This window comes from Periophthalmus magnuspinnatus, chromosome 17 (genome assembly GCF_009829125.3).
Source record: "Periophthalmus magnuspinnatus isolate fPerMag1 chromosome 17, fPerMag1.2.pri, whole genome shotgun sequence".
Lineage (NCBI taxonomy): Eukaryota > Metazoa > Chordata > Actinopteri > Gobiiformes > Gobiidae > Periophthalmus > Periophthalmus magnuspinnatus.
In genome coordinates, this window is record NC_047142.1 from 5107472 (window position 1) to 5133795 (window position 26324).

General features: G+C 42.7%; 1 protein-coding gene across 1 annotated transcript; it reads left to right on the plus strand.

Annotated features, from left to right (window-relative positions):
* On the plus strand, positions 1–23102 carry ptch2 (patched 2). The gene is made up of 23 exons (XM_033982210.2): positions 1–560; positions 1693–1885; positions 9368–9557; positions 9636–9705; positions 9784–9875; positions 11270–11378; positions 11497–11583; positions 11665–11786; positions 12338–12485; positions 13242–13373; positions 13486–13641; positions 13738–13830; positions 13902–14027; positions 14536–14911; positions 14999–15520; positions 15948–16090; positions 16247–16427; positions 16577–16857; positions 17958–18095; positions 18357–18499; positions 20536–20929; positions 21017–21500; positions 21594–23102. Exons 1-23 carry the CDS (start codon positions 411–413, stop codon positions 21626–21628), a joined length of 4365 nt encoding a protein of 1454 aa, XP_033838101.1. The 5' UTR covers positions 1–410; the 3' UTR covers positions 21629–23102.
* Positions 23103–26324: the final 3222 nt, after the last annotated feature.

Here is a 26324-nt window from a genome sequence, read left to right on the forward strand (position 1 = left end):
TTGGCCAATGGGAGCCGGAGCACTTTTCCATCAAACCTCCCTTTTCAGGATTTGCCGAGAGGCGAACAGATCCAAATGTTACCGCTACGAGAACGGAGTTAGACTTGACACGGACAAGACGCACACCGCCACTACTACAACTTCTACTACGAGTTTGCTCGCCTGTCTGAGAGTTGTTTCTCACACTACCAGGGCGAATGAAGACTGGAGGATCGTTACGGATTTGGGCGCATAATGTTGGGATGGAGTTTCGAGACTTCTTTGGCTCCAGGGAAGAGTAGAAAACGTTCTTCCAACTTGTCGCCGGTGTCGCTGGATGCGATCCCCTCCTATGTCGGATTATTGTTCGTGAACTCGCTGCGTTCCTGTACGTCGCTTTGCTTTAGTATTACCCCTCCAGTCTTTGGACTATGGCCTCGGATCACGGGGTCCCAGGGGCCAGCGTGTTTGGAGATTTACCCCCGAGTTATACGCGCTCCCAGCAGCAGCGTCCGAGCACGGAGCTCCTCCGCAGACCCAGCTACTGCCACGCCGCGTTCGCACTTAAACAGATCTCTAAGGTGATAAGATGCTTATGGTTAGGCCTACTTTGTTAACAGGTCTTTCATTCAGTAGCTATTGCCAGTGAATAGTTGTTAATGTAGTTAAAGTTTGTCCAAGTGTGAGGCACATGTGGGACAGGCTGAAGTGGGAGCTCCGTCTGGGGTCTGGGACCACCGGGGCTCCGGAGTAAACTACAACGGAATGTAGGCACTTTCTCTGCGTAAAGTGAAAGGACAGTAAAGTGGACGGTTTAGATGATTAAATCAGTCATGGACTTAGCAGCCAAGTGCCTGATGATGTCCTAATAGTTCTACTTGTTAAAAGAGGAGAGTTTTGTTATAATCGTGACTCTCGGGTCGTGCGTGTTTGGGGCTGGGTAAAGCAGCACAGAGCGCACTGGCCCAAGGCTGAGTGTTTGGAAATGTGGTGGGTCCTGTAAAAGGAATTCACTGATTGAGTTTGATCTGACAAAGCATCTTTGGACCGCCCGGATGCTTGGACGTGTTTCAGCGCTGCTCGAGAGAAACCACAACACCAGAGCAATGTCTTGTGCTGCACTGACATTCAGAGCTCTGTCTGAGGATGGACACCAGGACTAGGCTCTGGCGCTACTTATCACTGACATAGAAATAAAACAATGTCCTGCTGAAGGGCCAATACTATTCTATAGTTGTAGGCTACAGTCCAATTGTAAACATTTAGAGTAGCTTCTATGACCTGCACTATTCTCTGTAGACTTTGTGTAACAAAAGGAGTAATGCAAATATTATATTGTAGTATTATAGTTGGTTATTCACCTTATACTTTTCATATAAAAATAACTAATTATAAGACAGATACAATGTTTGGTTTTACTAAAAAATATGTCTACCAAAAGGAAAGGGCAACAATTACAACTCTTTGAAGTTTTTGTAAATCTTCTAACTTTGCAAGTAGTCTGCTTATTCTAGGTTATTGCTACAGACAAATTGAATTTGCATAATAAGATTTTGCTACCAATGAACTGTTCAAACAAACTATTGCTGTATTGTGTATCACTGGCAGAAGTGTAATGGTGTCATAGCTGTATATTAGCATTATTACAGTTTCTATGGATACAAGTGCATGGCGGTGTTTTGGTGCTAACACTATCCTCTGTCTTTGGCACAGGGTAAAGCTGTAGGTCAGAAAGCTCCCCTGTGGATCCGCGCCAGGTTCCAGGCTCTTCTCTTCTCGCTGGGATGCCACATCCAGAGGCATTGTGGGAAAGTCCTCTTTATCGGACTCTTAGTATTCGGAGCACTTTCTGTAGGACTCAGGGTGGCAGCAATCGAAACGGACATCGAACAACTATGGGTAGAAGGTGAGCAAAATATTTTCTTTGGGGCTTTTACTGGCTCTGGCTCTGCGGTGTAAACATGAAGATGACATATATATATGTGTGTGTGTGTGTGTGTGTGTGTGTGTATATATATATAATTTATTTTTGTGGTGATAAATAGTTTGAGTGACAGTTGTGCAGGGTGGCCATGTTAGTGTCAGATGAGTGCCATGGGAGGGCACTAGGTGTTCAGTGACTGACAGAGCTAAGATGAAGGATTTATGAAAGCCTGTTTGATGTTGTTTGGCGTGGAGCTTCCTTGTACTGTTTTTAGATCATGTACGCTGCACATTCCAGATAGACTTGTGGTTCCTTTTAAGACAACTCTCATCTACTTTGAGAGTAAATTGTGTTCTACTTCACAACTTAGTCTTGTCTGCTCATGTCTGCTGGTTTCTTAATGAGCAAACACATCTTTGACTTTTCCTTCACGTTAACATTTTTATCATGGGGTGGCAGCGTTTTTATTTGTTATTTCACACACACAAAAATCCATTTAAACCCCCAGGCTTGATCCCCACAGCAGATGGACTGTGTGAATGGTTAGCCATCTTTGAGGACTCTGGCCCCTCCCCCCTTCTCTCTCTCCCCCTCTCTCTCTCCCTCTACTCCCTGTGTGGTCCCTAACTATTCTTGGATTCCATTCAACAAGAGGCAAGGCAGGCAAGTAGGCACCACCTCCTTCAAACCCCCCACCCTTTTTTACTCCTCAGCTCCACCACAACCACCTCACAAGAAAAAAATAGAAGTTTACCCACCTGTTTAGCGCACGTCAAAAGCACCTTAGCAGTTTGTGAACTTCAGTATTCAATGTGTAGATTTTTTAGTTGAAAACTTGTGAATGAACTGTCAGAATATAAAAGAAAGCATTTGTCAGTTACAGTTTTAAACTTTACATTAAACAGAAAATGTATCATAAAGATAAATTTAACTTTTTATTGATTTGTTATTACGCTGTGCCGTTCTGTGTCTTAAAGGGGAGCGTGTTTTGATACGTGCTTGCCAGTTGTTTTGCAGCAAGATTGAGAGAGCATTGCTGACATGGGGGTGGCAGTTGGGGGGACCCTGCAAAAAAAAAAAAAAAAAAAAAAGGAATGCTGTGCCTTTAAGAGGCCGTGGCCGTGTTTCTAAAGTTTCTGCCTGCCTTGTTTTCACCAATAGCCCATTGACAAAGCTGCTAGGGCCTCAATGGAAAGTAAAGTGGTTTGGTAACAAGGCGAGGTTAGTTCTCCCCTCAGCCTCTATCTCGCACAGAATAGCATGCACCATTGCACATAAGCTAGGCAACAGGAGCAGGGAATGACCTACAGTACTGTGCAAAGATGTTAGCGAAGTGTGACAAATGCTCTTAAACACTCAAACTATGTAGTGGAGAGAATATGTCCATATGATTAGTGCTGAGACACAAAACATCTATTCTAATTTACCAACATGTTAGTAGCACTAGCATCATTTTGTAGCTCAATTAAATAAAAACATTCAGTTCTCACTTAGAGGTTTTAGGGTTCACATTATGTTACTGTTGCAAGTTTAAACCAGTTAATCTTTGTTGAAGTTCAGTGTTGTCCAAGGGCAATTAGTTGTATCTTTTGTTTATGTCTTGATACACCTTTCATTGCTCAAGATTGATTTTGTGCATACGCTCTATCCTCCAATCTATCTAAACTAAACAAACCTTCACACCTAAACTGTGTAGAATAAACAAGCGAAACCTTAGCCAACCAGATGTAAGCCATGTCAGAGCTCGGCATGTGCTTCCTATCATATATTAGCTCAACTCCAGCAACTCACACTCCGTCTCCACTTGTCATCTTTGCCACCTGGTCCCAGCCATTTGTCTGCCAGCCTGGATTTCCTGACTGTGTGCCCTCCTGTCTGTCTGACTCACTGTTTATACCGTGATACCTGTCTGTTTCCTTACGTTGTGAAGTCGGGCCACCAAAGACTTTTTAATTGTTTCCTTCCTCCTACAAGATCAAAACCTTGTGAAGAGTATTACAACATTGCTCCATAGTTTTAGGGTTTGGCATTATAGATCGTAATGAGCAGACAAACATAAGCCTGTCTGATTGGCTCACCTTTAAACAGACAGTTGTGCAATAGCAGGGTCTTAAGCTTAAAAGTAAAATGACTTGCCGCTATTGTGTTCAGTTGCACAGGTGAGGAGCATATCTGTGTGTTTAGTCTGACATGAGGATTAGGATCTACCTCCAACTTGTAGCATAGTAACTAAAGATATGGGATCATCAAAACATCATCTTAAGTTACTGTTTACTCCTTTTTTATTTTATGTATCTTTATCCATATAGGGAAAGCCCAATGAAAGCACTCAAACTGTCCTTTTCATGGGTGCCGTAACAAAAAATTGCATTATATCACCAATGTAAATGATGGCAGATTGCAGTGAACCATTGTTACATTATTGTCCAATTATGTAAGTCAAACAATTCATAAGATCTGGTTCATTCATACCTATTTGAGAATATTATCGTTTATGTTTATGGGATGGCATGGAGCTAAACTACTAAAAATATGTCACGCTACCTACAGAGTCGCCCTCTCTAAGTGTCTAAATGTTGGTGTTCGTGTTTGACCGACTCTGCATTGTCCCAGAGTTAAGAAAAAGAGTCGTAAAAAGAGGTGCAGGAAGAAGAAGAGGATGAGGCGAGACGTTGGGGGTTGGGACAGGAACAGACTGGAAAGTTTATTGCAGGCCGACACTTTACTAAACTGCCGTTTTCGCTATAAGTAAAAAACAACAACTTTCTCATGCCCCAAAGGATGAAGCAGTTAGTGAATTCTTTTGACTTTTACAGGGAGAGAGGAAGCTACCTAAGCATGACATTCACAGTGGGGTAATTGTCTGAATAGTTTGAGGTTTTTTACAGAAAATCCAGAACAGAATGAGATGGAGCACTGGCGTCAACGTGAAAGTGCGGGTGTTTATTCCTACGTTAACTAAACTCATCCTTTCTTGGCGGAGTTTAGGTGAAGTATGACAGACGTGTACACACACTCAAGCTGTCTAAATATGAGAGCAGGGAGACCAGGCTTATGTGGATAGCAGGCTCACCACATGTGCCATAAAAAGCCCATGTAAAAAGAGGATTGTAAAGGGGGAGCTCAGGACTATACACAGTTACATAGCGTGAATGTTTACAATCTGCATCGGCTCGCAATGAAATCAGACAGGATCTTTAGCAGATGGGAAGAGCGTTGAGGAACACCTTGATTAGAACGGAGAAATGTGGCTGAGTTTGCGCCCATAAGCATATGCACATGTGGGCACTTTGTGTGTTTGGAGTGGTTACTCTAAACAAACCTCGGCGCGGCACAGCAGGTAAATGCTATAATTCATGTGAGCGCACACAGCGGCCCAGTTCAGACAGAGAAAGGCAGCTCTATGAGGCATTATTGGAGGTGAATAGTGCACAGTGGTGCCCCAGCTAGATAAATAAACTCCCCATGCTCAGGGCCCAGGACCTCACTGGTAGAGAGAACAAACAAGACCAGAGTCAGCCTGGGTCACCTCCAAATGTTTATCTCACCCCCTCTCCGCCATCGCTCAGTCCAAGTCCTGCTCCTAAACATCCCTTCTCAGCCCCCAATGCACATCCTTCAACAGTCTGAGCCAGCCCACCCCCAGCAAATAAACACACACTCTGCAGCCACGAGTACAGTGTAGATGACAACCAGAACACCCTGCCATCTTCACGCACAAGAAGTACTGTAGTATTATACAATTATGGCCATCAGGACAGTAAATTTACTTTGAATGTTGTACATGATGGGATGACATCAGCCTCCAGGAGCCTGTATTTCAGACTGTTGTCACAGAAGCTGATAATTGCTGAAAAGCTGCAGTGTAAGAGAGAGGGATACAGAAAACGTCATCAATAATAGTTTGGCATTCATTCTTCTCCTGGCCAAGTCCAACCCTTGTCTTTTCTGTGCACCGAATAAAGCAGCACCAGTCACCTCAGAGTTTGCTCCATTTGCCACTGTCTTTACACCATCAAAGTATAAAAGTGAAGGGACAGAGAAATGGAGAGAGACTGAACATTTTCTTGGTACTTGGGAGGGAAAAAAGAAATGGTTCTTGGGCTCAATAAATTCATTTCTCATGTGAATGCGACCAGCAACGTGGAAAAATTTTGCCTTTCAGGCAGGGATGAATGTATGTTTCAACCACACATTAAGCAGTATTAGCGGTCAGTGGAGTGTCTAATGTGACTATTTTTCACAGTGGCCAACACTGCCCATGATTAGCATAATTAGCAGAGGCAAGCCTATACATATGGAAATAGAAAGTGCCTAAATGCCAACCCTGGTGGAAATTTATGTGTGGTGGCTAGCACCACTGGCACATCTGAATAGAATGTAAGTGAAACTGATTTTTCATCTTGTTTATCAACTTGTACATTGTTTTAAGTGTGAACTCAAATGGACATGTTTTGATGAGAGGAGCATGGAACAAAAGCATGCTTTATTTACACTTGTTTGGATAGTAACTACATCACACAGACGTAGACAAGTCCCAAGTGATACAGTGTGCACAATGTGTACAATGTATTTCTATAGGTAAGACAGAAGTGCCAGCTTCTGTTGTGTGCCTCCAGCCTCACCCTCCCACAGCCTGCTCGCTCATTGTCTTACCCGCTGGGAAAGTTTTGGTCCATTTGCTTTTGTCGAAAAAAAAGAAAAAGAAACTCTCCTTTTATTTTATTCTACTGTTTGTTGTGAAACTTCTGAAAGAAATTGAGTTGAATGACAAAAGCCTGTGCATTGAGTGTGGCTCAGGGCTATGGGCTGTATGGAGCAGCGCCCATCTGCTGGGGGCAGCTCTGAGGCTGTGCCCAGGATCGGCAGTGGCACGGGGCAGGACTGTGTTGCTCATAGTCTGACTCTCAGCCAGACAACACTGGTGCAGATGCCCTCTGCAGCTTGACTGTTTTTATGAGGCAGTGCCACAAACATTTGTTCATTTAGCTCAATTGTTGACACTTAAGAGAAGCCATAGGATGATGAAGGCATGGATCGTTTTAAAACTGTAGTTTGTAGTTCTTCTAGTGTCAGAGTAGGTACAGACACTTGTCACTTGTTCTTCTAGTGTCATGGTATGTACCAGAATAGTTGTCACTTGCAGCTTTCGTCATTTCAGGTCTTCCTCCATACCAGCGTGGGGTCTTTCAGTGGCCCCCTAATCCAGCTAATCTACCACACTGAACTTTGAAGGTGGCCCGTCCTGACCTAGTATGGCCTGAACCCAGAAGAAAAACTCTAAAGCTCAAAAGAATCTGATTCAAATGCTAAATCTTTAATGAGCCCTGTTTTTATACATTAAAAAAAGTTATTTTGCACTCTTGAGAAGTAGTGGACAGGTGAAAGCAGCATTTGTTGTTGTGACACATGCACTTAGTCATTCCACTGCACCACACCGCACAAAAACACCCTACACACAGCTGTGCTGTCATCCTCAATATTTTATCTTGTGTGTGACTTTAGGGCCTTTCTTGCGGTATAAAAAGTTATATTTAATATACAAGTTCCTGTAAGAGTCATGTTCATCGAACCACCCAAAAAGGAGCTTTCATTTCAATACTGTTTGTCTAATATTTTGCAACATTACTCATGTAGTAAAATCACCAACCACAGTGGTGTTAAATTCTGTTTTCCACACTAAAAGGCTCTTTCTTCTCAGTGGTGGGAAAAAATTTCCGGGAACTGTCTCTTTAAGGTTGTGACTGTGGAGTGCAAGTACTCAGATCGGGGTTAGGGGGGGTGAGAGCGAGTGAGAAAAGGGAGGACAAACTTGGATAGTAAAAGAAATTTAGACCCAAACTCATAAGGCAAGAGGTAGCGGTCCGCACAGAGTGAGAGCAGAAGCAGGGAGCTTAGAGCTGTGTGGCTGGGGCCGGACCAGGGTTGAAGGGGAAGGCGAGAAAGAGGAGAGAGGGAGCAGTCTGGGTGGTCCAGATGGGAGGAACGAGACACAAATAGCTATAATTTACTTCAGGAGGCCTGTAATTACAGAGCCAGAGTCTCTCCGAGCCACCCAATTCCTGTTGGGATCAAAACCCTACACTGCAGAGGTTAACATACGAAATGTCAAAAAAGGTTTTAGCAGATGTCTGAAGTGGAAGGCCTTTCCATTTTGTAGGAGGCTTTTTGATTAGAAACCTGTGTAGTCAGGAAACTGTGTGGAGTCCTGGGGAGCTCGTCCGGATTTAAAACATGTTCATTGTTAGTGTATTTGACAGTGTGAGCAAAGTGAGTTGACTGTATTTCCCCTTGGAGAATAAGTGTGAACAGCCTTTCAAATAAATCCCAACAACTAATGCATATTTGTGCTGTTGTTTCTGTATTTTGTTTCTAGTTTCTCTTTTCTAGCATATCTTCTGTGAACAAATCATAGCCTACCCCTACCATGGAGTGGTGGTTCTGACTTTTACCATTTGTACCATTACAGTATCAGTAGTGAGCCAGACTTCTCCAGAATGCTCTACAAAGAATAAGCCCTATTTTTGGGCTATTTTCTTTTGGGGGGTATGCTCTTAGCCAGACCTTAGAAAAAAAAAGTCCAAACAAATGAGGTGACCTGATATAGGCAGACCCTGCGTAGGTAATTAAAGCCTTGAAAGTGAAGCCTAGAAATATTGGCCTGCATCTCTGACGCCCACATTCTAACCTGATCTCACACTTTAAGCAGCATAGGCTGAATAGTTTGTTTTTTCTTTTCTCCCCATCAATTATAGGAGCCTGCTCTAGGCTGGGGGAGGAGCATACACGGACACAGAAAGAGGGAAAGAAATGATTAGAAAGACAGCTAAGCATAGTAGTTGGTAGATGCTTTGTGGCAAACTACTGTCTCGGGGTTAGAACTAAGCAGTTTTCAAAGTTACTTTTTGTCCCCCTCCCTTTCTGTACAGGGTTGTCATGTTGTGGTAGAGCAAGAGGGGGCAGACGGGCCCTCTGTGATCCAGCACGGCATGTTTTATGTCCACTTGGCACAGGCACAGATCCCCCCGGCTGGCAAACTCTTTTCAGGGCAACCTCCTGTAATTAGGGGACTGGAGTCTACCACACAGCACAACATAGCCCTCAAACTTTCTTTACACCACCGTCTATCTCTATGCGAGCATATTAGTTCAAGTTTTCTGCAGGATACAGTAACATTGCTTCTGACTGAAGTGCTAAAGAGGGTTTGGGGCATCAGAAGGCTGGTGTTCCTAACTAACAGGGCACATCTGTTTGGCAGAGAGAACCAATGAGAATCTGTATTACTCATTTCTCTTGGCCAGACGCGAGCCTGTGTGAAGTGCCTTCAAAACCAACACTGGTGAGGGCCAAGGGCGTAGCTCCATATGAATGTGTGTGTTCTAGTGGAAGTGTGTGGGGATATGAACAAAAACTACAACCATTCAAATTTATCTTCTAATCCGATGGATGTTTGTTGTGTTGCAGCTGGCAGCCGGGTGAGTCAGGAGCTGCGATACACCAGGGAAAAGCAAGGGGAGGAGTCGGTGTTCACCTCACAAATGCTCATACAGACCCCCAAAGAGGAGGGCACCAATATCCTTACCCAGGAGGCTTTGCTAGTGCATATGGAGGCTGCCCTGTCCGCCAGCAAAGTCCAGGTGTCACTGTTTGGAAAGTAAGAGTGCTTTTAATGATCAAATGATTAGTATGCTGATAGGAGTTCGATGCTTAACATTGTCATTTTCTGTTCTAGATCATGGGACCTTAATAAAATATGCTACAAATCAGGAGTGCCTATTATTGAGAATGTCATGATTGAGAGGGTACGTTTAGATCACCGATTTACACTGAGGTGTTACATATGAGCAAAATTTAACTTTTTTCTGTTTTATGATTTTCAGATGATTGACAAGCTCTTCCCCTGTATGATAATCACCCCACTGGACTGTTTTTGGGAAGGGGCCAAACTACAGGGAGGCTCCGCCTACTTGCCGTAAGTCCTGCTTTAGTTCACATGTGGCAGAAAGCTGGTTGGCTATGGGCACGGATGGAGACATACAGTTGTAGTGTCAGGGGCTGCAGTGACTGACAGGACCCGGCTCAGTAATAGAGTTCTTTGGGACCCAGAGGGAGAGATGGTTGGGTGGTGGGTTGGTAGAGAAGAGGGGGTGGTGGCGGTGGTGGCAAGGGAGCCCTTTGGGTCAGACAATGGTAAGCATTCTTTCAGTTTACGAGTGAGTGTCCATCAGTGCAGGGGCCCTAGAGCAGGGAGGGGGGGCAGCTTTGTCCGCTCACGGCTAACACTCAGCATTCTCATGGTAATGCCCCAGGCTCCCAGCTCCCAAGTTGTCCAACAAATAAAATGGGCAGTATTCAAGCTTCAAGTCCCTGGAGAAAGACAGAGAGAAGCTACAAGATGGTTAACAGTGGAGTCTGGGCGTTTTCGGACCCCTTTTTTCTCCTTCTTTTCGTTGGACAAAGTTCTTTGAGAAATTGAGTCACTCAAAGATTTTTTTACCGCCTGAGAAGTGATATTTCAATTGACTCGCTCATTTAAATTGTTTAGATCATAGCAGATGGTTTTCTGCAAACAACCTATTTATTTATGTTAGTGTCAAGAAGTCACATTGGTATGTTGCATGACAAGCCAGCACATTGAGAAACAAACCCATGTTTCCCATCCTTCAGTCTCCCAGTTGGCCTGAGAGGCGGCAGAGAGGGGAGTAGAGAAGCCTTTGATGATTCCTCGTCCTCCGACTAGTCTTCAACATCTGTTCTGATTTATTAATTACACTTTTTATCACATGGGGGTGCTAGTGTGAATCCACTTCCCAGGTTTAGATGTGAAATAGAAAGATGACAGAAGAGTTGAGGCAAAAAGTGAGGGAACAAAGAACGGCAATCTATGAAAAAACAAAAAAGGCCCCTGGTTCACTCAAGCACAAACTAGCTGATAAAGGAGTGTGTCTTTGGAGTGGAGGGAGAAAGGACGCTGGTATGTGGGGATAGGAGAGGAGGGAGAGTCACCATACTTCTTTTTACCCAGTGTTCAGCGTGGTCCTTCGCAGTAGTTTAGTTTAAAATCCATAGCATTCATTTCCAGTGTCTTTCTAATGTTTGTAGTCACCTCCCTATACTCAATTCCCTCCTTATCAAGATGTTGCAGCGGCAGAGGTAATCGTTATGACTTAGTGTAAGACATTGAGGAGTGGGTGCAACTGTGCCTCTTCCCTGTGCATTGTGGCAGCGTGAAACAGGATAATAAACGCTTTTTTACCCTGTAACTGTCACTCGCCCCATGCCCTTGAAACGATTGAACACATTCTTTGGTTGTGATTGAATATACTTTGCTTGTATGCTCATTAAAAGTGCCTCTCCTCTCTACAGGGGAATGCCAGATATCCAGTGGATGAATCTAGACCCGGTCAAACTCATGGAGGAGCTAAGTCAATTCACGCCATTGGAGGGTTTCAAGGAGATGCTAGACAAAGCACAGGTAAGGCTCTTTTTGTTTGTTTGTTTGTTTGTCAGTAATGACTTGGATTACTTCTTGTTACGTGTACTTGTTTTTATGTTCTTTTTTCATTTATTTAACAATACTCATTACTTAACAGGTGGGCCACGCATACATGAACAGGCCATGTCTAGACCCCTCAGACCCGGACTGCCCTTTGAGCGCACCCAATAAGGAGCTAGAAGAGGTACGTTCAAAATGAAGCTGTATTGAATATGGTGTTTTCAGGCAGAAATGGCTGACTTTTTTTCCGCCTCCGTCTTTTCAGAGCCCTGACATTGCTGGGCGTCTCCAGGGTGGTTGCCATGGTTTCAGCAGGAAGTTCATGCACTGGCAGGAGGAGCTGATCCTGGGGGGGCGGGTCAAGAACAGCCAGGACACTCTGCTAAGGTGTGTGTGCAAGTCAGCTATTGAAATATGTCTCAATAATAAAAATACGTTTGCTGTGAAAATCAAAAAATATAATTAAAGAAATATTTTTTACTAGACTTTTTTGTAGAGTTACTTTAATGTATTTGCTATGAAAGGATATAAAACATGACCAAAACAAATGGAGTGACAGGGTTGGTCAGGATCACGGATTGTGACCAATGCAGATGTTTGTGAATGAAGTTCACAGAGTTGCACTTGTTACTGCAGAGAGCCACACATTGGTTTAAGATATGATTTATGACAGTTTCCTGCAAATTTGAGCTCAGTGCGGCTGTGCCAAGAAAACCCAAGGACATCTGGGATCACGGTCTAGACTGACAGTGGAGATAACACCTGCTTTAAACTGTTTACACTGGCACATGCACTGGCAGTCAGACAAATAGCGGAAGAGACGGCATCTTTAGCTTGTAGTCATTCACTCGACCAATAGCCTTGCATATTTTGGAGGATGTAGCTCATAAACAGGGCTTAGATTTACAAATCTTAAAATCATTGCTTTGTCTTTGCAGCGCGGAGGCTCTCCAAACTATGTTCTTATTGATGAGTCCTAAGCAGCTTTATGAGCACTTCAAGGATGACTATGAGATCCATGACATCAACTGGAATGAAGAAAAAGCCACTGCCATCCTGGAGTCCTGGCAAAGGAAATTTGTTGAAGTGAGTACATACACTTTAAAGGACCTAATGGAACATGTTTTGCCAAGGGTGGGATTGAAAAGCGAGTGAAACTTCTTGTTCCTAGTGTCGTTTTGTTTTTGGACACACATTTAAAAGCTGAATTCCATCAGTCCTCAGCTGCCTTGTAAAGCCAATCGCGGGGCACTCCAGGGCACTAGGTATATACTATTTATACGTATGTGTGTGTGGTAGGCCAGTCATCTCTCTCTGTCAGAGACCTAGTTATAGGAACAAGCTGTTGCCCTGATAACTGACACCCACCACAGTCCCTAGTAAGGAGGGGAGGCCGGTCATCAACATGTGGACTAGTGGAAGTGGGGGTTACACAACTCCAAATTGACAATGACACTGGGCCCCCCTTTTTCACTCTAGACACATTAAAAGAGCAAGTACAGATGTGTGCTGGAGATTGGCGGTTGATGACTAACCGCTCACAGGTAGAAAAGCTTTTGAGGAGTGTTGGTCAATTTGTGGCATGAAGCAGTGGGGAGAGAGAAGCCCCCTCCAAAGCCATCTGATCCCATCCATTTTCACCTTTGACCTCACAACCTCTGGCATCTGTGCTCATTACTCCTCAGTTGTCATACTCTCACACATGCTATCGCGCACACACGCACATTTCAAAGGAGCTGTTAAAATATGGGTCTCTCACTAAGGAATCATTAGCAACCCAATACATTGTAGTCATTTTTGTTTTTGTATTTTTGCTAACGTTTTTTTATTTTGATTTACTAGGTGGTCCATGAGAGCGTCCCATCTAACTCCAGCCAGTCCCTTCATGCTTTCTCTACTACCACCCTCAACGATATCATGAAGTCTTTCTCTGATGTCAGTGCCATCAGGGTTGCTGGTGGATACCTTCTAATGGTAATGGACTATTATTTTGGCAATGAAAATCTAGATTTTACTTTTAGTTTGTGCTTATTTAAATAATTTGTATTGTGTTCTCATTCTCATTACGTGTGTGCTTTCTTTGTAGTTGGCCTATGCCTGTGTGACAATGCTGCGCTGGGACTGCGCTAAGTCCCAGGGTGCTGTGGGGCTTGCTGGCGTACTTTTGGTAGCTTTGTCTGTGGCTGCTGGATTGGGTCTATGCTCTTTGCTGGGCCTGTCCTTCAATGCTGCAACCACACAGGTAGATCTAAAAACTATAACTACACACAATGTTTTAATCTTAAACCTAAATCCTAAAACGTAAAACCTATGCTTTAATAAATCCTTTCTTCCACAGGTGCTTCCATTCCTCGCTCTAGGCATTGGTGTAGATGACATGTTTCTATTGGCCCACTCTTTTACAGAAACGAGCTCGAACATCCCCTTTAAGGTAACCCTTTAAGAGTTTTTTAATGTATACTGTGTTTTGTGTTCTTCTCTAACCATGCATTTACTTTGTAGGAGAAGACAGGAGACTGCTTGCGTCGCACTGGCACCAGTGTGGCTCTGACTTCCATCAACAACATGATTGCGTTTTTTATGGCAGCCCTTGTGCCCATCCCTGCCCTACGAGCGTTTTCATTGCAGGTATGTTTTGCACATAATCTTCAAAGACATCAGCACAATCGCCCACTAAGGGGCCTGGGGCTGCTGTGAAAATGAATAGGATAACTTAAGGGAAGTGACATTTATTCGGACTCTTTGTTCCCACTTTTATTGCCACTGCACCTACAGGGCTATTTGTGTGCGTGTATTTTACTGTGGAATAATCTAAAGAAGAGACAGGCTAAAAAAATAGACAAAAAGAGGGTAGAAGAGTGCATAGTATATCATTGGTCGTCAAAGCGGTTTGCTCTGATCTGTGGGTGGTCTGGCTAACACACAAGCATGCCCTAGACATACACAGACTGGAAACCACGAGCTAGTTAGATTGTCAGCTTTAGAGACTGGCCCGAGTTTGAAGCCAGCTTTAGATGATGGTTTTGCGCTGACTTGCAACAAAAATAGTGTAGTATAGTGTCTTCTTTCATGTATATTCTTGGTGGAGTATTTTCACATCATGCATTTATTTACATTTTCAATATGTCTCCCACAGGCGGCTGTTGTGGTTGTATTCAACTTTGCCATGGTGCTGCTCATCTTCCCCGCTATCCTCAGTTTAGACCTTCACCGCAGAGAGGACAAGCGGCTGGACGTTCTGTGCTGCCTGTATAGCCCTTGCTCCGACCGCGTCATCCACCTCTCCCCCCACGAGCTGTCAGATGGAGGGGAGCAGTCTCATGCCTCTACGGCCCCCACTCACCAGTATGCCACAGGCTCCACCATCACCACGAGCACTCACATCACGACCACTGTGCAAGCTTTTACACAGTGTGATGCAGCAGGACAGCACATTGTCACCATTCTCCCACCAACATCGCAGATATCCACCAGCCCATCTATTATCGTCTGCAATAATTCTCAAACACAAGGTAACGAAAGCTTGTTTTTGTTAAATTTTTGTTAAATGCACAAAGTTTATTCCAGATCTTAATCATTTTGTTCTTATTTTTGTTTAGCTACGACACCAACACCAACTAGTACTGTCACCGACCCCTTTGGATCTCAGCTCTTCACCCCCACGTCCAGTTCCACGCGGGATCTTCTGGCCCAAGTGGAAGACTCCAAATCAGGGAAAAAGTGTGTCCCCTTGCCCTTCTTGGACTGGAACCTGTCAAGCTTTGCCCGGGACAAATATGCCCCTCTGTTGTTGAAGCCCAAAAGCAAAGCTATTGTGGTGGTCTTATTCCTGGGACTACTTGGACTAAGCCTTTATGGGACCACCATGGTGCACGATGGACTATACCTCACAGACATTGTGCCAAGAGACACTAAGGAGTATGACTTTATCGATGCGCAGTTCAAGTACTTCTCTTTTTATAATATGTACATGGTCACAAAGGACAAATTTGATTACGCCCGCTCACAGAGGCTACTCATTCAGCTTCACAATGCCTTCAATTCAGTGAAATACGTGGTTCGGGACAGCAACAACAAGCTACCCCGGATGTGGCTGCACTACTTCCAAGACTGGCTTAGAGGTAAGAAATCCATGTTGTTTTTTGAATGTCTAGGTCAAGAAATGTTCTGATTTCCCCTAGAGCCTTGAGATAATGACGTAAGCATAAGGTTTTCAGGTTTTTGGCAAAGGACATAAGTGTGTAAGGGTGAAAATTTGTGAAGGGTGAGTGAAAGTTCAGTGGTACTGGACACCTGGGCTTTGGGGTGGTGCCATAGACTGGCTGGGGGTCATGGGTTATCTTTGTGAAAGTTCCCCAGGCTAGAAGTTGTCAGAGGCCTAGTCAGGAGGAAGTAATAGCTAACACGTCAATCAGAACCAGCTGAGTGTAAAATGAGATGAAACAACTTCATGTTTGACTATTTCATCGTTGCTTTACATGTTCTAGTCAAAATAAAGTTGTTTTTTTTGTGAATGGTAGAGTCTTACAAGTGTGTTTTACCTCACAGGGCTTCAGGTTGCGTTTGATGCAGACTGGCAGTCAGGCAGGATTACAGCTGACAGCTATCGCAACGGCACAGAGGACGGAGCTCTGGCTTACAAGCTTCTCATCCAAACAGGGTCCAAGAAAGATCCATTTAACTACAGCCAGGTATGTATCTATGAAAGGTTTATCTTATTCTGTAAAGCACTTTGAATTACTTTGTGTTCAAATTGTGCTCTACAAATAAACTTGCCTTGCCTTGTAGTTATTGTTTTTTTGTTTTTGTTTTTCTGACCAGCTTGTAACATTTTTTTTCTATTTTAGTTAACCTCTCGTCGACTGGTGGATTCAGAAGGTCTCATCCCACCTGAGGTCTTTTACATTTATCTGACTGTTTGGGTCAGCAATGATCCTTTGGGCTACGCTGCCTCCCAGGCCAACTTTTACCCCCATCCCAGAGAGTGGATCCATGACAAGTATGACACCACGGGGGAGAATCTGCGCAGTAAGTATCTCCTCTGAAAACAAATTACTTTGGCCTTAAGCTGCCTTAACCGAAAATGCATGTCTAATGTTGGCTTGCCAAGCACTGTTAAGGCAAATTTTCTGGCATTTAGACTATGAACCACCTTGTTTTCTTCCTTCTTCTTGCAGTTCCAGCAGCAGAGCCCCTGGAGTTTGCCCAATTCCCATTTTACCTGAATGGTCTCAGACAGGCTAGTGATTTTGTGGAGGCCATCGAGAGTGTGCGGGCCATCTGTGACGAGTTCAGTCGCAAGGGTGTGTTCAACTACCCAAACGGCTACCCCTTCCTGTTCTGGGAGCAGTACATTGGACTCAGACACTGGTTCCTTCTGTCAATCAGCGTTGTCCTGGCTTGCACTTTCCTGGTCTGCGCCATTCTCCTGCTCAACCCTTGGACCGCTGGCATCATTGTAAGTCCACTTTTTTACTTCAGTCCGCTCATTTCATCAACAATATCATTAGTACCTTGCAGCCTTCGTCTCACTTTCCCCTCTCAGCACAGCTCAATAATTCTGTCTTGGGGGCCCCCTTTTGCTCTGTGGAGGGCCAGTCCGCTCGCACACACAAATACAAGGACCTTTGTCATTCTAATTCAGGCTGGGTCGGCCATAGAAAGAGAAATGCAAAGGAGCGAAGGAAAGGCTTTGCTCTCCTGAAGCCTCTACCTCCAGCTCCCTCCGCAGCTTTTGTCACAGGGAAGAGGACAGAACAGATCTGCCCAGTGGCGACCTTGGCCTACTCAACCCATCCATCAGGGATATATGCATGTGTGTGAGGGATAGTCTAAAATGCATTCATTCACACACAAGCTGGTGGGACTGCCGCTAGCTACCTCGGGGCCCCCATATACACCAATATAAGTGTAGCACAACAACAGAGCCACTTCCAACCAAGTGGAATGTGTTTGATTTAAGCTGTTAGAAGAAATCTTTTTAGACAGAATGTGATCAAAAGCAGTCAAGACTTTGTAACTTGAGTATCTCTGCTGCACAAGAATTACAGCTTCATGATGCATGTATTTGAATTGGCTATAAAGCAACTTTTAATTGAATGCGATTGCACCCTGGTGAGAAAGTTCCTGCTGTGATTAAAAGCTCAAATTAGCAGACTGGCTGTTGTTGTTTGTGTTGTGGCTTACCCTTACATTCTACATTGTAGGTGTTAAAAAATCTAAAGCTAACTTTATGACTTCGTGGTGGGAAAAAGTTCTAAGTTGTACTTCAGTTCTTTTAAGGTTGTTATAGTGCGCTTGTCATTTACTTATAGAAAAAAAAAAAAAAAAGAGTAAGAGAGAAGAGAAGACCGTGGTATTAGCCTGAGGGTCTGTAATCCGAAGCCGTGTGGTCAGGATCCTCTGCACTGGGTCAAAGACTGTGTGGGGTGAACAGGAAAAATGGCTGCCACATTACATACATTCATGCAGTTTCAAGGCCCATAAGCCTCATTCTCTGTCAGATTCGTACTATAAAATGTTGATTTATAACCTTGCCTTTCTACTTCTCTTTGTCAGGTGTTTATTCTGGCCATGATGACTGTGGAGTTGTTTGGAATTATGGGATTGATCGGCATCAAACTGAGCGCCATCCCTGTAGTTATCCTTATTGCTTCGGTTGGCATTGGAGTGGAGTTCACCGTTCACATCGCACTGGTAGGTCTCCAGATATATTTTATTATTACGTTTTTCTTTCCTTTAATGACATTTGGACTCGTTCCCAAAATATAAATTCAGATGGAAATTTGAGTGCTTAAAGAATTACCGGGAGGTTTAGCACATCACACTGAAAGGATTTTATTCGCAAAGAGCTACAAAACCCAAAATTCCAAAAGGGTGCCAGTTATAGCCCACAAGTGCAAGTTTTGTGTGATCAGCAAGGTCTCCAACTCATTCCATACACTACCTCCACCACAGGGCTTCCTGACGGCGATTGGCAACAGAAACAAGCGCTCAGCTGTGGCTTTGGAGCACATGTTCGCCCCGGTGGTCGATGGAGCCATCTCCACACTGCTGGGTGTTCTGATGTTGGCAGGATCTGAATTTGACTTCATTATGAGGTAAGATGCTGTATAGATTATCAATACAAGTACCACATGGCCAGGTGGAAGACACTTCATGTCAGCTCACACCTCATATATCAACTTCAGAAGAATCGTTGTTTTGGTTTAGCGCCATTGCTGCTGCTTGTTGGTGTGTGGTGCCAGTTGTCTAGTCTCACTTAGGAAGCTTTGTGGAGGGTCAGAGGGGCATGCAGGTGGAAATGCTATACCCCTATTTATGCACACACACACAGTGACAAACATGCACCTGGCTCTGTCAATCTTAGCACACATGTATCTGCTGTCTCCTTAACCTCAGAGCACAACAAATGGGGAAAACATCAAGGGTGTGTAGCAGCTGCTCGTAAACATGGAAGTGTTCTGCTACCCACTGGGTGGTGTCTCTCACTCTTATTCACCCCGTCTACTTCTACACATGGGGGAATCTGTAAAAATTCCTATCATTCATTTTGGCTTTCTTCATGTTGGGTAGAAAAAAATAGACTAAATTTGAACTGGTCAGCCCTGAGGATGAGCCCACCAACAGCCATGGCTCCCCAGGCCGAATGTGTGAACAGAATGAATGTATGTGTGCGTTCTACCAATGTTTCATGGTCAGAGTGGAAAAAGGCGAATAGCTTGATGTTTTTCAGATGAATGTGGTCGCGGCCCAAAAACCCAAACCACAACCTTGAGCTCACTCACTGCAGCAGGCCTCCATGACTCAAACAGTGCAGTTTTCCATACAGGAACAGAAGCAAAGGAAGATAAATACCATCTGGCTGGCCTTATATTGTGTTATTATGTGTATTAATACTATGATACAATAGATAGGAGTTAAAGTTGGACTCTTTTTGTGTGGAGAAAAGGCAGGGTCTTCTCTGTAGGAGGTCCTGTTTAGCCATCGCTGAAGCAGTGATCAGGTGAAAGGGGCAAGCCAGAGCTGGAGAGCAGGGGAGCAGCATAAATATACTGTTGTAAACATCTCCTGGCCTTGTAATGCATTGAATAAACAGCGAGGCTCACTCCAAGTCCGATCTTTCTTTCCTCACTCATGCACACTTCCAGCATGAGGGACACAAATGTGCGGACAAATACGCACATATGTGGAGACATGTAAACACTGGCTTTCTCACACGCATACAGGCATGCCTCCCCAGACCCTCACCACGAATGGAAAAGATTACAGTTTATATAAACAACAGAATTCCTAACAGTGAGACGCTGTTGGAGGTCCCCCTGACTCTGGGACACACTATTTGCATGTGTGTTTTTGCGGAAAACCAATGATAAAACTTGACTTTTGTTGAGTTTTGTGCTCGGAGGCAGCTTCAATAGATTAGGCACGCAATTTGAATGTCTGTGTGGGGTTGAAAGACAGTTGTGGTTAGAGCAAGGATGGTGGTGAAGGCAAGAAATCACACCCTGCAGTGAATCTAATGAATGTTTTTCCCAAACCTTGAGCTTTGTCATGTTAAGTAGTGGCAAGTGTTTTGTTAGTGGACAGAAGCACCATTCCACAACACTTTTACAGCAATTACTCCTGTCCATTTTGGCTTATTTTCCTTCATTTTTATAATTTTTTCTTTACCTCTTTAAGTCTGGCTGGTGGTTAGCATCGCAATGTCTCTCTCCCGCTCTGCTTTCTGTTAGTGCTTAAGTGGAGTCCTCTAATTTTCTTGGGGAGCTCTTTCTTGTGGCTCTGCCTCCACCCGTGGCCTCCTCAGAGCTCCACTGAGATGCACGCACACACAGTCCAAAACAGAGCACCAGAAGGTTGTGTAGCTGCAGCAAAGCCATCAAAGCATGTTTTAGTTGGACTTTAGTTGGGAATCAGATTTGCCCCCCACCCCCAGCCTTTGATACACAAACACTGGGTTTTCCCTGGCTCCTTCCACTCAACTACTTCCCTTCCTCATGTACCAATTATATGTGCATTTTTAGCTTTAGGTTTTATAGCTTTCTTCATCATTATAGGCTACTGAGTGTTAACACTTTTGCATTGACATTATCATAGTGGTGCTAACAGAAATGCTCCTTTTTGCTTCTTTTAGGTACTTCTTTGCTGTGCTGGCCCTCCTTACTGTTCTGGGCATGCTCAATGGTTTGGTTCTGCTGCCTGTGCTCCTGTCTCTGATGGGGCCTCCAGCTGAGGTCACCCCTGTGGATAACTCCAGTCGGCTGCCTTCACCTGAACCTTCCATGCCTCCTCCAATGACCCACCATGGCTACTACACAGGCCACCACAACACCAGGACGTCCCATCCACCAGCCTTCTCTGAGTCCTCAGATTCAGAGTACTACTCTGAGGTCACTACCACCTCTGGTATTGAAGATGATTATAAGTACTGTGACCGGAGTGCATACATTGCATCTCATGCTAATGTGCCACCTACATCACACATCCTGCTGGAAGCAAGCACAAACCCCAGCTTTCCCAAGCTTACGGTATGTTACAGAACTATTCAGTTAAAAGTACCCTTAATAAGTAATGTTGTAAAAATATAAATCTAACATACTGTGTGTTTTTGACAGGTTGTGAAGCCTTTCAAAGAGAACACCACAGGAAGAGTGGAGCCATCACAAACCCACGGGTCCCAGGTTACGTGCTGGGACGGAGATAAACGGACCAGTCAGCCTTTGCCTGGTGACAGGGAGTTCTTCAGTGGGAGGACTAGTCAAAGCGGTCCCAGGGTTCAGAGCAACAGAGGGCCTCTGCCCAACAGGACTAAAGGGCCCGGCCCTGCCCTGCCACCGAAACAGGGCGCACAGGGACCTGTTACCATGGTGACAGCCACTGCTTCTGTCACTGTGGCCGTGCACCCGACTTTACCGGGAGCAGCTTATCAGGGCTACATGCATGAAGGTTTTGACACAGATAGTGAGTCGGACTGTTTCGACGCTGCTAAAAGGACTTACAGTGACAAAACAAACATTTCTTCATGTAAGAGAGACTCTTTGGAGCTCCAGGACTTAGAAGCAACGCACAAGACGGAGCATCAGCAAGGCAAGACACATGGTGGGTAACCTCTTTTTGAAATCATCAATTAATTTGTCATTGTCCCTATTAATGTACCAGTTTCTAACCAATGTTTTAATCCTGTGTTTTTAGGTGGCCTGAGGATACAAGCATCCAAAGATTGCTAGACTCCTCTCCTCTCGTGTCGCCTTGTCTATTTGAGTTTCAAACTTGTTGCTGCTTCACTGAGCACCATGTTGCCTCTCTGGCTCTGCACCTTGACAACTCTGTACATAGTCTTCACTAAAGCAAGGAGAGGATCTATTTCAAGGACAGATTCTAAGGCCTTGTTTTAATAATTATATAATTTTATGAGTATATATTTTATACTAAAAAGAGGGAAGCTATTTAAAAGAGTACTGTATAACATGGGTATACTCTTGTGTAAGATGTAAAAGATTATTCGTTTGTGGGACACTTGTGTTTTTGCCCCCACATTGTACAGAATAAGATGTGTTATATGTAAAAAGTGTCCACAGAAAATGTTATTAAGATATTAGACTATTGAACATACATGGTCAGTGTTTTATCTCTATTTGTATTTTTCTTTTTGCTGCTACACTTTAAAATAATTTTAAGTGATTTGCCTTAAAAATGCAGTATCTCCTCCCCCATCAACTCTGTAGTCCATATTTGTATTTTTGTTGTATGTCACAGTTTTGGCAATCATTGTGCCTATGTTTCTCAAAGCTCATTATTTTGTTTGTATCGTTTACTACACCATAGACTAGTTAGATAACACTATTGTAAATACTATGTCCATCCTCTTGTCTTGTGTCCTCTGCTGTTTGAAACTACTTGAACGAGCTGTGATGAGGTATTTTTCTGCAGTTTTTGTAAGCTCAACACATAAGCGGAGTTCACGTCTGTCACTTTTTGCGTAACAGTTGTGTATTCCATTGTTTATTTTTCAAAAGGGAATTTTTTAATCCAATGCAAAGGGAGTTGTAGCATAATACAGCAGTATGTTCTGTTTTGTTTCTGTTTTCAGTCCATAAGCCTGCATTGCATTACATTGATCAGTATTGGTCTTATCACTGCCAGGTTAAAAATGCAGGGAAAACTCATGTCATATCAGTGGCAGCTTTTGTGTAAAGTGTAAATTAGCTACTGTGCAGTTGTGAAGATAAAACAGCAAGTGTCATTCACATTACCTAACCATAGACAGCTATAATAGAACTTGTTGGGGGAGGGGGAGCTTCTGCATTGGTTTGTAGTTTATTTCAAAATGTTAATGTCATGCCATATAAATTATTTATATTAAAATTTTATTTTTGTAGTTTGTACAGATGCTAGTATCTAGACTGAAGTTCTATTTTTAAAGAGTAAATATATATTATATATAAATATATCTATTTGTTGCAGATTTATGCTGTTTTGTTTGCATTGTGAGATGGGGGCAATGGTGAGGGGAGATCAGCAACACTTTAGAGCAGAGGTTTTTTTAGGGAGAAAGGAGAAATCTTTTGAGATTCCTCCATCTTCTTTGTAATTAAAAAATGTCCTTGTCCATGTCTGAAACACTGTGACTTCTGAAAACTATGCTTAAGTTTGTGTGACTGTTCCTCACCTACTATAGAAATTAAACTAACAAAATAAATTTAATGACAAAAGAGATTCTGTGGTCTTTGCCAGTTCATTGTTCTGCATGTGTTTGACTTATGTAAAATACTGATACGCTAATTGTCCATCAAATAAAACTACTATGCCACATTTTCACAATAATGGGTTGTGATTTAGGGCCGTATTTAAGTTTATATTATATTAAATAAAAAAAAGAAAAAGAATAAAAAAGATGTTTCTTCCAGAATTAAACAGTGTTCATTAGCAATTAGAATAATTTTAGGTAATCCTGAATTGACAGTATTAAAATAGCACAATTGTTATATACAGAAATACTATTATCTAAAGCTCATACGTCTGTGTATAATGAAGTTGTCCCACCTGGAGATCTCCTGGCTCCCTCGATAGTTGTTGTGGCCGCTTAAATCTGCCCCACGATGCTCCTACACAGCACATTCTTTAAGGCTTGGGCACAGAGTGAAGAGCATGTACCCGCGGTCGGCCCACCTGTGTAGATGAAAGGTAGATGCTGTAAATTCCTCGCCTTCCCACCACAGCCCCTCGTTTGTTAGGCACTGCGGAGTGGCTCTGTCTGAATCTGATACCTCCAGTCAACCAACTCTAACCACTAACCCAAAGTCTGGACAGTTATTCAGACAGGATAACACAATAGTGAGATCAATACAGTTTTATCTGTAACATAATTAAAATTCAGCTCCCAAAAGTCATGCTGATTTCTAACTGATCTATTATGTTAATTGATACGTGGGTGGAGGGAAATGTCTGTTTAACTGTCAAAGGGCTTTATCCTGGTTTATGGTCTATGTAATTACTGGGCCTATCCACATGAAAGAAAAAGTGGTGCCAACCCCAAAGATGTGATTGTTGTTAGTTGAAATTACTTTAAGCCGTATGATTAATATGGAAAGTTTGTGGCGCGAATCCCTGATAAGATTAAACATATGTGAATCAAAAGTTTGGATTTAGTAAAAAAAAATCCACATGAAATCCATCTGAAATTATGATATCATCTAATTTTACACTGTTAATTAGACAGTTGTGGATGAAGTACTAAATTTGTTACTTAAAAAAAAATAAAAGTACAGATACTGAGGTAAAAAGTTGATCTCCGCACCTTAGACTCTCTTCCACTCTTCAAATCCAGACTCACCTGTTCAGACAGTCCTACCTCTTGTAACCAATCACACATCTTTTATCAATCAGTTTTTTGTCATGTTTTATTGTATTTGTATGTTTTTTATCTAATCTTATCTTGTTCAGTGTCCTTGGGTGTTTTGAAAGGCGCTTATAAATAAAATGCATCATTATTATTATTATTAAAGTTACTCAAGTAAAAGTAAATGTATCACATGAAACAATTTATTTAAGTAAAAGTATTAAAGTACCCGTTTAAAAATGTACTTTTAGAGTAAAAGGTAGAAGTATTTTACATGAGTTTTGTTAATTTTTCAAGTGTTAAATGTAGTGTTATTGATTAAAAAAATAAAATAAAAAAATAAAAAATCATACATATTTTGTTCAACAGGAACACAAATCAGTTTCACAATTTCTCTCAAGAATTTCGTGTATTTTGTGAAGCTTGAACTCGAAACCTTTAGTCAGGATGTTACCGCGTACATGGTAAAAATAACCCCTCAAATCATAAGAAAAATACTTACTTTTCAGTCCAATTCAAAAAGTAGTAGTGGAGTAAAAAGTACAGATACTGCTCTCAAACGTAGCAAAGTAAAAGTAAAAAGTATCCACTGTAAAATGCACTTAAATAAAGTACAGATACCTAAAAATTCTGCTTAAGTACATTAGTTTACTACCTGTACTTCATTACCTTCCACTGCTGGAATTAGAATTAGAAATACACTGCACAGACAAAGAGATAGAAGATGTAAAAGGAGACATCACATAAAAATAGCAGATAGTTTGACAAAGTTATGGAGACGGCAAAAGTAGTGATTCTATCTTCCACATGTGTTGCCCTTTATTGGTTATATTCACCGCTACTTACTCCAAATGAGTTGTGACAGCAGATAGGAGCTACGATTGTGTCAGCAGCCGAAACACCTATATTTTGATCAACTGATTAAGCATTATATAATTTCACTGCGTACTGTGGGTAGTCCAGATCGCAGCTGATAGTGCCTGGCCCTGACCTGTGAGAAGAAGGTGAACCTGAAAAGCAGTAAAGAAAACACAATGGAAGAACAAAAGGCCAAACTCGTGATGTGGCGATGCTGGTGTTAGTGTGCATGCAAGTGTGCAGCCTGGGTGGCCAAGGGATGAGCGGCCATTGTTGCAGGAATTCAATAGCGCTGATTAGTAAAGTGTGTGTTTGAGTGTGCAGAGGGGGTGGTGTGTGTGTATTTGTACTTTTGCACTAAGCACTGCACAGAAGAATAGAAGAATTAGCTGTAAAGCCGACAAGAAAACACCCGACATACTGGCATACCACACAAAGTTATCGAAAGTGGGTTTGTGTACTATCGAGTAGTGGTTCTCAAACTGTGGTATGAGTAACCGGGCACCACTGCTGATATGTGGCCTGTAGTTATTGTCCTAGTTTAGTTTCAACTAGAGATAACTGTCATCGTAGTCATCATTCAGAACTAGTTAAAGTATACATTGTGTTGTCAGTGACCTGTCCACTAGTTTATCTTTAAATATTTATTAATAATTACCGTTACAATTGGACAGGAAATAGTGACGCTAATAGTGAGGTTATGTTGTTCTGCACAGAGCCAGTTGAATAATTCCAAGCTAGATATATTTAATGCCATGCTCTGAAACACTGCGGGAAAAGCAAAAGCAACTTCAGGCACTTCAGGCACGTGAAAAGATCCTCCACTAGAAACATGACATTGTTAAACATGACAGAGGGCACTTCTGTGTTTAATAAAAGAGATGTATGTGTCTCAATCCTAACGCTAATGCTAATTTTGCCTCATAATTAATGTTAAACAACACCACAAACTGAAGTATTCTATCTATAAAAAATATTGGGTAGGGTGTTTTTTAAGTAATTATAATTTAAATAGGTAGTTTATGTTGTTTTCTGATTTCTCAAAAAAGTATACAACATGTATTCTTACACTGAGTGAGGATGCCTCTCCATAGATAAGACCTGTAATATGGCTTGACGATAGATAGGTTTAATGACATATATCTCCATGGAGACAAGCGAGTGATGAACCCTCCACCAGAACAGTTGCCTACAGTGCACTTTTACAGTCATAGCTTGGTTTAGCT

What these genes read in the sequence shown, in the direction of transcription:
- ptch2 (XM_033982210.2), top strand. Translation starts at nt 411, where the DNA reads ATGGCCTCGGATCACGGGGTCCCAGGGGCCAGCGTGTTTGGAGATTTA. An exon ending in AGAATGTCATGATTGAGAGG is followed by an intron (nt 9,706 to 9,783) that starts GTACGTTTAGAT and finishes TATGATTTTCAG; the next exon opens with ATGATTGACAAGCTCTTCCC. An exon ending in GGAGGCTCCGCCTACTTGCC is followed by an intron (nt 9,876 to 11,269) that starts GTAAGTCCTGCT and finishes TCCTCTCTACAG; the next exon opens with GGGAATGCCAGATATCCAGT.